Consider the following 13,005-nt stretch of genomic DNA (forward strand, 5'->3'; position numbering starts at 1 on the left):
CGAATATATGTCTAAAAATATTTTCTCGACACTCCAAAGGTTAATGCATTTGGAGCTGCCGTCTTCTCGCAGCACAATCGCCGATTCTAATTTTATGCATACGAGAGGTCTCCTTTTAAGTGCACTTATTTTCGTGCGAAGGACAGCGATAGCTTATAATCGGCTCACGTGCGCGTTAATCGGCTGAAATCGCTGCAATTTCGTGAGATTCAAGTCTCGCGAGGCTGTTTCGTGTCCCGCTGCGTAATTTCACTTATCTCTCGGACACTTACTCTTAATACGTTCCGATGAAACGTTCGTTCGTCGATCCATACGATAAAGAAGATACTTGGCGTGCCACGGACATCAACAGCGGAACGGTTCATTGACGACGTACGTTCAGCGTGGCGGCGCGCTTTCTGCGGTTGCGTTTTGCTGAAACGGCCCTCGCTTAGACGGTCTTAATGAAATCGCTCGATTACATCGTTAGCGGCTCCTATAGGCTCCTCGCGTTTTATATTTAATAATCGTCCGTGACGAGGCATTAATTACCCTCTCTTTCTGTCTATATGCTCCACGGATCGAGGGGCGCAATTAACAGCCTTACTCTCGAACAGGGATGCGTGCATCAACCTGGAAAATACGTTGCCACGCAAGAACAGCTGATCGACTGCCCGATTACGATCCACCGGCAATTTTGTATATACTCTTTTGTTATTCAATCGCCGCTGGTTTGCATTCCATCGTAAATGGATCTGCGTTTCATCCTCCTTCGTCACTTTCTTGCAATTTATCCTCGAAGCTGAGAAGTTCGTCCCTTTAATGTGCAGTGTCTTAGTTAGAACGAAATTCTTCGGAAGTACCGTCGAATTCTCGAAGCTCGACGGTTCAGATGGAGAAGACGCAATGGCCAGTGAACCGTCGCCGACAAGAAAAGTCGCCAAACGCGTAATTGCACGGTCAGACGATAGCACGAAATGCTTGTCTCCGTTAATGCAAGTGACAGTGATTGACCCTCGCGAGGAATTCTTGACCTCGCCACGCGAGCATCAGACGTTCGCGATTGACCCCGTTGCGCTCGATTTCACGCGGCTACTTTTCCGGGCAAAAAAGACCCCGGCGAACCTCTATTCCTGCCGCTTCCAGAATACCAGGCGCCATTTCTCCAAGAACCGTCTCGAACAGTTTTCAAGTATCCGTTCACTGGATGCAGAAGGCCGCCGAGCATTAGCCACGTCGAGTGTTTTGCACTCGCTGTTTCATTTTAGATTCTTGATAAGTCCTCATTGTTCTCTGGCAGTATCGTCCACGGTGCACACGACCGCATAAACAGGATATGCAAACTGACTGGTAACGTGGTTACGAAATACTGTCTGCCTTTTTTCAAATTATTCCAATGCTATTTTTGGATTCGACGGCTTGAAATGCGTGCTGCAATGACTCAACGTTTGCTTCCTTCGACGTACTTTGCTGCGTTTGAACATGTTTCAGGATAACTTTTTACTCCTCGCTTAGAAGTTGTATTTCACTTATTATTTTTTGTTTAATTATTCCAAAGCTACTTTTGGATTGGGTGGGTTTGAAATGTGTTTGCTTGTTTTGACGAATATTGCTGCGTTTGAACATGTTTGATCAATAATTTATACCTATTTGGGGCTAACTTTTGTTCCTTGCTCAAAAAATGCATTGCAAGAAAAGAATTTGTATTTTTCTGAGTTCATTTCAGGGACTACTAACGTGTTTCCATATAGGAACAGCTGTTCGAAATGGGATAATCATTAGAGTTCCAGATTTGTGCATTTCTCTAAACTATTTCTGCTTCCTAATCCTTCGAGATTATCTCAGCTTACAAATCACGAGTTTTCACTCACCCTGTATACGTCAATCTCGAGCACAATATCGCAAATAAGCAAAAAAACTTACAATTTCTACAATTAAAGAAGCGTTCCCAAAATGTAGGAAGACACTGTTCCGTCTATCACCGTCTAATTAAGCCGGAAAATAGCGCAAAAGTAAAAGAGACACGTCCTTCGAGCCACGTTTTAATTGGACACACAATCGAGCACTCTCTCCGTGTTTCTGAGTCCCACGTGAGCTGTTCTTTTCGGGATCGTCCCGCGATCCAGGCCGATCTCGTCGTCTGGGTTCGATGAGAAATCGCGGCCCTCCCGGTTTCCTGCGGATTCTTACTTTCGCGCTGGCACTTTCCCGCCGCGCAACAATGCTCCACGAAAGCCTGGGAAGCTTAATTGTTGCCGAATGAAGCACACTTCGCACGCTCGTTGGAAACTCGTGCGATTGGAGGAGACTCGTTTGCCACTGCTCGTTCCTTCTTTCTTTCTTTTGTGTTGCTCGACCACACGAATCGTCGCACGACCCGGTTTACATAACTTCACCCGATGTGTAACGGGAATAAAAATTCACGGATTGGATAATCCCCCATCCAGGTTTCCTCGGCTTCTCTTCGTTCGTTCGTCGGGAAATCACGTTCGATCGAAATCTCCGTCGACGTGTTCCATTAATTAACTTCGTTCATCTGTTACACAACGTCCACTCGATTCTAAGATCATCTTTACCAGCTCTTCCTGGTTACGCGTGATTTATTTTCTCGCCTCGTCGAATTTAGAAAACTCGACAGGCAGACGGAACGCAATATCTTCGAGCTCGCAACTTTTCGCTGACAACCATTGGAAAAAAGAATTGATGACACACCGGTGTGTGTGTGTGTGTATGTAGCAAAAAGGTGTCTCTGACCGTTTGAAAGAGCGTGATCGTGTGACAGGCTCGAATTGTATCTGCTCAGCGAACCCTTTGTCGCGTTGGAAACTCGACAGAAACGAGATCAGGGCTATTTTTATTACCGTCGTATAATATTCCTCTCTATTAAGACACCCTTTTTAATCGTTCAGCTTCGTGTTTCGCGAACATCACAACCGACCTGCACTTCTGATAGAATCACTTTCCATCAGACGCTCCTTCGAGACGATGAAATCGCTGAGGAACAAAGCCCTGTGACCTCGATTCCCGGATGGAGTTGAGGGTAACCGTGCAGAACAATCGTTTCACGGGTTCGAGGAGAGAAATGGACGAGCAGAAGGATACGAATTCTTCACGTTCACAAGAAGAGCTTTTTGTTCTAAGCGTCAGACTGATCCTTCTTCTTCAGCTTCGGCTGTCGTTTTTTTTTCGGCCGGAAATCACAGAGAGCGGGGACACGTGCTCGAACACCACCTGAACACCCGAAAGAAGACGCGAGAGAGGACACGGGGCAGCTGAGACATCGAAAAGCACGTGCCAGCGAGGGAAAGGGGTGAAGGAGGACCGTCGTTCGGGATTCAATGGACTTCTTCTGGGATAAGGAATTTATTATGCGACAGCTACTACCTGGGATTGGTCGATACTGCCACCATTCAAACCGAGGTCGTGCACCGCGTCCTACGTGGCCTCGCATGAAAATTAACGAACACCTCTATCGTTTCACTCGTTCTTCCCTCCGCTGTTCAACTTTGTTGGTATGGGAAAGGGGAAATTTCGAAGTCGCCACGCGAGAGAACCCTTCGCTCTTTGTTTTCGTGATGTAGACTCCTCGATACTTTATTTTCCGATCATTTTGCTGGATATTAATTCTTCGAATTTCAGGGACTCGAGATGCAATTTCTCGAATATTAGCTTTGGTAGCTAGTAAGTGAAAGGGTTAATTTTAGGGTGCTTGGCAAAGAATTGTTTAAAGTATCCTTAAAATATTGGCAAATTTTATTTGGAAGCTTTAATAGCAAAGTTCGAATTATCTTGCAATTTTAACGATTGATTCAATGCCACAGTTTGACTGGGCTTTTAATGTCTTTCCCAGGAAATTGACCACAGCTAATGTATCGATATTTCTAAAACAGTAGCAATTTTTACAGAAGCACGTAACGAAGTTTATCATGGCAAAACTGGAGTAAGGACGCACCATAGAAAAAAAGTACATACAAGCATAAAATGCACATTACTCTGCGTTGAGTGGTTCCATTGGCGTGGGACAGTCGACACGAAGAAACTTTAGACGATCCTCACGCAGGTCCCACACGATTTTGTTCGCGCTCTAATTATAAAGCGCGCTGCTTCTCATAATCCCTTGCCATTTCCGGATTCCGAAAGATCCGTCAGATCTCTCTTCGACCTGAATGAAGACCGTGGTTGCGACACGTCTACTTGTGAAATTTCACTTTTCCAAAGAAATTTCCCTGGCTGAGAAACTCCAACTCGACTCGATCGTTAACAATTTTTCTTAAATTCGTTTCATTCGCTGACTTCTAGAAAATCTGTATTTCTAAGCGAACACTTTGCGGTTCGAAAGATGCTAATTACACAAGCAAGCGAGTCGATTAGCTGATTAGAAAAGCAGCAAGGACGTTCGACATGATTTCCGTTGAAAGGTGTCGTTTACCTTGCTGCGAAACGGGGATAGGCGATATCCCGGGTGTCGTACACGCGACACTTCGTTCACTGGTTCTTTTCAGCTGTTGATAACGATAAGCTCGCGATACCGTGTCTATTTTTACCCACATCGACGATCTCAGTCGTTCATATAGAAATTCGCTACGAAGCTCCGTTGTTAGATTTTTCGGTTGTAAAACAAGCTCACCGAAGATTCTTACTCGTGAATAAACGACGATTTTGCCGGTTGAAAACCTGCAAGTGTCCCGAAAATGCATTCTTCGAAGCACGTCAGAGAGGTTCACGGGGCTTTACGAATTCCCGTTAAGGAGAGAGACCCTTCATTAGAGGACACTCTGCTGGCATATGGCGACCGTCGCCATTCCACCCCGCTGCTTTCCTCCTCAACTTCTTTCCCCTGGATTTCTTTTTTACACTTTACGCACGATACGCCAGATTACTTTTACCCGGTCGATTTTTCGTTAACGCCGGCCGAATTTCCTCTTCTTCGAATTCCTGCCTGTTAACTTCCCCATTAGGACGATTCGTTTACACGAACGACGTTTCTTCCTTTTTTTTCGAGGGACTTCCAGGAGGAGGGGAACCGTTCATTCTTCGCGTTCGACTGCCTCCCTCTGTTCGGAGTTATTCAATTACGAAGAAAATTAAATTACCGGGAACGGTCGGAGTTGAAACGCTCGAGTTACTCGAAAGTTAAAATGATTTTTTCCAGATCTTCAATTGTACGTCCATGGTTGATCCAATTAAGTTTTCTTCTTATTGTCGTGTGGTGTTGTGTGATTGCACGAAGCAGTAATGGAGTATGGAATTAGTTCTCAGACTCGGAAGAGATATTTGTTAAAAATTTTTTGAAATATGAAACCTCTTTGGTGGTCGAATTATTTTTCTTAAGAATTTCTTATTTATCTTCGGATTATCGTCTTCGTAATGGATATTAAATTGTGACCAATTTTTATTCGAGTCACTATTGGTCACTATCGTGCTTTCCCTTTTACAGTCTTCCATTTCACCAGAATAGATGATTAAACTCAAAGTCCAGAAATTTACACATCGTGTAAGGATTAATAAATGTTTCTCCTGCAAACGTAAGAATAAAGCTTCGAAAAATTTGATCTTTAACGATGTTTAAATCTATCAAACACCCGACTATCGCAATTTCCTGTACAAGAAGAATTTCATTCGTGACCAAAATCGTTCCAACGATATACTCTTTTAACCGGAACGAGAAGAACAGCTCTTCGAAACGGAAATATCACATGTATATTTCGGTTCGTATAGCCGGCTGGAAGATATTGATGTCTCTAAACGGGGTGGCATCTTTTCTTTCTCGAAGCAGCTACTGACGAGCCGCAGACCCTCCCCCTTTGACACTCGTATGCGGTCGTCTACAAGCTTTTTCTACCTTCCGCATTATTTTCTCTTTCATTAACCGCCGGCAACGTGGAAAAGCATACCGTCGATCCTCCTCGGGCGGTTCTTCTTTCGGCCATCGTCTCGCGTCCGTCAGGAATGCACCACTTTATCTGTACCGTTATATAAATCTCACGGTGTACATGATCGAGAAGTTTCATGACTTTAACGAAGTTACGATTCGCAAATCTTTCGAATTATTTACAATACGCGAGGAAAAATTGTATTTTTCATCTTTTCGCAGGTCTTCGAAATATTCGTTCACAGAAATTTTCAATTTTTCTTCAGATTTTTGAAAATAAAAAATTGTAGAGTGTAAGTGAAGGTCGTAACTCGGTGAATTCGTATTTTTTAATAATTTTATAGCCCTGAAATGCTTCACTTTTGTATTTCCCTTACCGAGTTGCACAAAGAACCTTGAAATTCGTCAAATTTGACAGTAAAACACTCCTCCTTTTAACTCGTCATTTTAAAAATTTATCCTCGCAAAAATTCACCCTCGAATTCACTTCCATTCGCGTCGCGCCCTTATAAGGTGATCGAAATAGTAAATCGACACCGTACGAAACATCGAGTATAGGAAGAAAATACTTCTGAACGTGGAAGGAAGCGTATAATGTTCTGGGAAGTGGATGCTGGCTGGATCGATCCTGCAAAAGGAATTTGGTATCGCGGCGCAAGAAGCGGCCTTCGCGGCCACGCTCTCCACGGAGAAAAAGTCGAACAAAGATCGATACTTCGGTGCGGCAGCACCTGAGAATTCCGCGTAAACCGCATTAATGTTCGCGCGTAAGCGTATTGGAATTCTTCCGATGATTCAGAGCGGTCTCCGTGACTTCTTCCATTCAACGTGAATCTTCTCTTTTTTTCTCTTCACTTGCTGTGAAAACGTACATATGTAAGACGAAGTCTATCGAAATCTCGGTAGTGGTTCGAGCACTGTTTCAAACGCGACACGTGTGTATATTTCTGCTTCGCCGAGGCTCGTTAGAAACACGCCGGTTCTCTATCGATTCTTGGTCGTCGTAAAACACCACCGAGAATTCCGCAGCGAGGGCGTGCTGGTAGCCCGCTGTTTGTTTAGCTGAAACGCAAATACGACCACGAACCTGGTGTTCCTCACTACCGAAATCGAAAGATCGCAGAGGAGGAATTCTGTTGGCGAGGAAAGTCGAATATTCGTGACCTACTTTGCAAAGGATGCTGTAATTCCAATTCTCCTCTATCTACCTTAATCGTTTGTACGAAGATTTTCTTACACCGTAGAAAACAACTGACAAAAAATAATTACCATAGGAAAAGTAAAAAGAGCAAGCAGAAACGGAGTATCGAAAGAGACATCGGTCGATTAAAAAAGAAATTAAAGTAAAGAAAGAATTAAATAAGGAGAGTAATCGTGAGAAGCAACAGAGTCATTAGGTTAGATTTCTAGAAGTGTATTATACAATTAGAATTAGAGAAACCTCGATACGTTAATTACATGAACGAGTCAATTATCCCAGAAAAGTGGGCTGCGTATTTGAATCGTGCTAATTGGCAGGTTAAAACCTTGAAATTCGTTCAAACACGATTCCAGTGTCTAATCCTCACACACGATTCGTCCAATTTAACCGAAGAACCGAATGTGTGCCGTAAAAGGAACATATTGACATTACAAACGATACTCCCGGTGAAAGGATAATCTCGGTATTCTCTTTGAAACGTGCTCGTGAAGCGTGGCTGAAGCTTAGCGAAAATCCTACACGTTGGCCAATCGGTGTTTCACGAACAGGCCTATTCCATCGCACGATTTCGCCTCGACGAGGAACGATTGTGCGTTGACACGTAGAGTCGAAGAGAGAGATTCGTGGGAGCAACTTTTACCCTGTACAGTGGACAATTCGCCGTATTTGGCGCGGATCGGTTACAGTTGGAAAATAAAGCGCGGGTTTGCGATCGTTAAATCTGCCTACACGTGTTTTCGTAACGTCGAGTGGTGCTTGCAAACGTGCAAACGTGCTTAAACTCGTAACATCTGGCCTATCGACAGGTCCGAATTCGACTGTTTATAATTAGCCGGATATTTTCATCCTGGCTAAATCGAGCTTCTCGAATTTTACCACTGTTAACTGATAAATCACATTCATCTCTGGTAAATCTCTGTTAATCGAAAAGAGACTAATTTTAACCCTTTTCAGCAGTTACTTGCTGGATCGATGTCGCATAAAATTAGCAAAATTAACCCTTTCGCGACCATTCGAACAAAAATTGATCTCAGTTTAGTATACAAGACAGATGCAACGATCGATAGATAAATTAAAAAATTTTGTAAAAATAATTTAGCCAAGAAAGGGTTGAAATTTCACTTCTTTGTTATCTCCTTTCGATTCTGAATCTACCAAAGGGTAGATTGAAATTGATTTTCACAGACCACACCCCTGTATTTAATTTCATAGGCTGCCGCTGTGTAAATGAGGCTGTAATCTTGACATATGAATACACACAACTTTCACCCATCTGCGAACGGGGTGATCTGGTGTCTGGTTTATTTTCAGTCCACACATCCCCTCGTAGCCGGCGTATCTGAAGGGTTGATAGCGTTTTATGCGTCGCGCGTGGCCAACGTCTGTCTCCGAGTTAATTATGGACTAATTGTCAAGGTTCCTGCCGCGTCAAGCCTTCACCATTTTTTTCATGGTTCCTCCTGTGACAACAGGATGCCATCTTCCTTCCTCCCTTTCCTCGTATAATCCTTTCTCAGAATAACCCAACTATTAAAACCTTCACGAATGAAATAGTCTAAAAAGGACACGATTTACATAGAGAATAAATATTCGAAAATAAGAGCGAAGCTTTATCGCAATTTCCTGGATTCCATATTGCTCTCTTAATCACCTCGTTCTTCTCACAGGAAATAGTCAATGACGAGTCAAACGAAGCAATGATTCATCGAAGCATTGCAATTTCATATTTCCGATATAACCAGTGTTGGAAAAATGCATTCACAGTGACTCACCGACTTTGTTACTCGTTTAAATAAATTTAAATTCAGAGAGAACGTATCCCTCGTGATAACGATTCTTCATCTTCGTCGTTCACAGCGACTCGCCGACGTTGTTACTCATTTTAACCGTTTGAGTGACACGCTTCTTTCATTTGACGTGTGGACAATAAATACGACACGAGACAAAGGCAAAATTGACTATGTGCAGGATTTCTGTTCAATTTTTGATAAAAAAATAGACAGATTTGTAGTGTCGGGCCTCCATACCCAAATAGGAAATCGACAAGGGAGAATAGAGAGGGAGTAGTTGGCGTAGTGCGCAAAGCCTCGTCTTGCTAAGCCGAAGGTCACGGGTTCGATTCCCTGTTGGGTCCCTCGAAATTCTTCCGTCGGTTCCTACAGATTGTAAGGAAATAGAATAAAATTTACACTTCGTGGCTCGATGCGGTGGCACTTTTCGGTGTCGAATACGAGACTCCTCGGCACTCAAAGGGTTAACGAATTCAAGTTCAGATATAGAACGTACTCCTCATGATTTCTCATTCTCGTTACAGACGACCATAAAGGTGTACGCGAACTGTCTGCGGCCAGACATCGAGTACAAGACTCTGAGCATCACATACGAGACGACATGTCGCGAGATCGTCCAGAACCTATTGAACAAGTACCGCATGAGGCACCGTGACCCAAGGCTGTTCTACCTCACCATGGAGGTTACCGTAAGAAGAGCAAACGTGAGGACAGTTCTGCCTCTGGACGAGGACGCGAGGCCTGCCGTTTTGCAATCGTGTCATCCTCGTGGCGATTCCAGGTAAAGATTCGACCTTTCTCTCTCTCTCTCTCTCTCTTCACTCGTGCACACGGTTTCTCTCCCCCTTCGGTTTCGGTCGGCTTCGTGACGTAATTTCAGGGCTCGCGACCGACCGTAAATACGACTTCTTGTGGGTCGATGAGCACGAGCCAACGACGAGCAACGTCCTCTCCAGAGAGATTCTCCCTTTGTTCTGGCTTCTTCGAGTCGTCTGGCTCGACTGCGCCAGACGTGTATACCTTTATTTATGCCAACACTCTGGCGAAACGAGAGGGGGAGAACCCTTGTCTTGATCGTTTCCCTTGGATTTTTAGCCCATATCGAGGCGGTATCGTCTTTATTCGTAGAGTCACGTTTTACCCACTGTAGTCTGAATAATTTCGAGCTGAACGATTATCGTACGCGATGTATATAACGACCGTAATTATTTATATCGAAATTTGTATTCTCTCGTAAATTCCTTTGTAGATGAAACTGTTTTATTTGTGTCAAATTTATTCCTACACGCTTTTATAATACTCAAAACGAAGAAAATTTAGAGAATGAAATTCTTTTGTTAAATTCTCGTTATTTCCTGAGCTTCTTTATCCATTTTTACGGTAAATATGCAGTATCACACTGAAAATGCAATGGAATTCCATTAAAAATGGACCTTCGTAACTTCTCAATATCACCCGACTCCCTTCCTTTTAATCAAAAACAAAAATCACTTTTGTCGCACACTGTGCAAGAATTACGTCTAAACGCGTCAGAGCGTTCAATTTTGAAGAAATCCCACAAACGGCAAAAGAATATACAAGGAACAAATGTTTCGGTGTTAAGTGTCTCGAGGCTTCTGTCGCGCGCAGCACAGCGAAAGCCTATGGAAGTCGCCAGTGTTTTCACGGTAGCACGAAACTTCCGGCGTAGGTGTGTACGTTATATAGGCAGACAGTGTTTGACTGGAAGTTCGAGTCTTGTGTTTTTACGAGGAAGTAGCGTTTGTCGATTCCCTTTGAACTCACCGGCTTCCACGATTCACCCCCAGGATTCACGGATGTTTTCTTCTTGCAGATTCTCCTTGCAGACACGTCGTGGCGGACTTGTCAAAATATACGACAGCGCGCTCATGTCCGGAGTAAGTTAGACACACTTTCATACTATTCCGTGTTCTCGTAAAGTGCCTTGCTTAGTTCACGTGTAACGATTCTAGTTACACGTTTATCTGCTTGCTGTTTCTATTCTATTCTGCTTCGTTCTATGAACATTGTTCTCATTCTCGCTCATTCTGGTTTATTTTACTCTACTCTATTCATTCCATCATGCTCTACTCTACATTCTCTACTTGATAAACTTATACAATTGCAATGAAATTACTTCAAATTTACACACACTATTTTACACATATCAACTCTCTTCATCTGTACAATAAATTGAATGCTCGGTAAATTTATTCTATTTAAATGAAATTATTTCAAATCTACATAAGTTGATAAGGCTAAGAAAATTATTCTTTATATTCTATTCTGCTCCACTTCACTTCGCTCTAAACTATTTTACACCATTCCACATTTTATCATGCATTGTTCCATTCATCTTCCCTTTAAATTGGACGCTTGTTAAGATTTGAAGATAAATGAAAATTTGTTGACTTGAAAATTCCAAAGAAATTCTACCTCTCGAGTCGATTAATCATCGTCGTCTTACCACTTGCAGTCAAAGTACAAGAGCCTATTGGTCTCCGAGCAGACCACCGTGGACGAACTTATCCAGATGCTGTTGAGCTGCTACAGCTCCAAGGAACGCGTCGAACAGTTCTCCCTGTACGAGGTCTGCGAAGGCGAGGAGTACCAAAGGAAGTTGCATCCTGACGACTCACCCCTTAAGGTCACGCAACGATGGTCCAGCATCGACCGCCATCTTCGTATAAGGCGCAACCCTGACTACAATCCTCACAGAAGAAAAGTAATTAATTCTTTTTCTCACTCCTCCAATTATTCCTCTGGCTATCCAAGGAAAATTCTTCAACCCCTTCACTGCTATTGATGTCTATAGGCGCTTTGAAAATTTTTGTGTTATTGGAGCCTTTTGGCGCATTTCTACGTTAATTCAAGCCTTAATTTTATCCTCTGCACTCTTCCATATTAATTCAAGCCTTAATTTCCTCCTCTGCACTTTTCCACGTTAATTCAATGAAACAAATTTTAACCCTTTGCGGTCCTATGTCGAGTCAGACGCGACGTAAGAATTTACGCCTTCAGATAATAAATCATTTTCTATGCATTAATATTACACCGAAACTTAGTGTTTTATAACTAATATTACGCTGAAATATTGAAATAAAAGAAAACTACATGGTACTGCGTGAAAGTGACCAAATAAATACGGACTAACTGGACTATTTGGGCCGCAAAGGGTTAAAACGATACAGCCAAAAAAGAAAATTTTCTGGCCATTGTGGATCATCTGAATCTGCCACGCGCGTTACGTACTAAAATTTGCCGCAGCGAAAGGGTTAAATATTCACTTTCACATAAGGAATTCAAAAAAAAAAAAACGACCAACGATTAAACAAATTACCTGTCCATTTGCAAACAACAATTTTTTTCCTCCAACAAGCTACTCGATACTTAAACACGTTCTCACGGTTGTAAGACAAAGGAATTCCTCATCTTGGATCTGCTCCAAGATGGCCAGGCGTAATTACGCGCGCTGGGACGCATCTCGAAGAGCCGCGTCAACCAGCGCGTCGGCATTATTCATAAGAATATAATAGAAAGTCAAATTCGTTACACAATCGTTGTTGTTCGCAGAGTATGTGGGCGTCGGACTCGAGCATCAGCATGGCTATGTCAAGACTGAACCTCCACGCTGGCCATCAGCAGCACTACGTCCAGGACAATAACAACCATCTGTCCATGTACCAACACAAAGACAGCAATTCGATGAACAACAACAACAGCATACACAAAGTGGACCAGCATCATCTGTCGATGGGCTCTCTGAATCAACAAGCTAGAATCGTGGTGCCTCATACGAGTCAGCTGCCGCAATTGCAGGTTCCGAGGGTGCAACAACTGCCTCAGAGCGTACCTTCGACACCGTTGTCCTCGAAACACATCACCGCTTCCTCGTACGCGGACTATGAGAACTACTTGTTCATCTAAGAACGTCGAACTATCGATCGTGCTTCGTGCAGATTGAAAAAGAGGCAGAGAATCGGTGAAGTTTGATGAGTAGAGGTGTGAGGGAGTGTAATTTGAAGTATGGGAAGGATCGAGGGTAACTTAACACTTTCGAACTCTTGGAAGAGGTGTCTCGCGAAGGGATTTTTGGCTATTTGATTTTTTGATAGATAGAAGAGTCTGTAACTTTAGTTTTCACGTGGTATTGCAGTGTAGAA

General features: G+C 43.1%; 1 protein-coding gene across 1 annotated transcript in view; it reads left to right on the plus strand.

The window, feature by feature from the left end:
* LOC108571340 overlaps window positions 1-12,961 on the plus strand; it is a 35,198-nt gene extending 22,237 nt beyond the window's left edge. The window contains exons 3-6 of the mRNA XM_017933356.1: window positions 9,367-9,623; window positions 10,677-10,740; window positions 11,319-11,567; window positions 12,416-12,961. Coding sequence (XP_017788845.1) covers window positions 9,367-9,623; window positions 10,677-10,740; window positions 11,319-11,567; window positions 12,416-12,769 — 924 coding nt within the window. The 3' untranslated portion in view covers window positions 12,770-12,961. The remainder of the gene's footprint in view (window positions 1-9,366; window positions 9,624-10,676; window positions 10,741-11,318; window positions 11,568-12,415) is intronic.
* Window positions 12,962-13,005: the final 44 nt, after the last annotated feature.

This window comes from Habropoda laboriosa, unplaced genomic scaffold (genome assembly GCF_001263275.1).
Source record: "Habropoda laboriosa isolate 0110345459 unplaced genomic scaffold, ASM126327v1 scaffold57, whole genome shotgun sequence".
Classification (NCBI taxonomy): Eukaryota; Metazoa; Arthropoda; class Insecta; order Hymenoptera; family Apidae; genus Habropoda; species Habropoda laboriosa.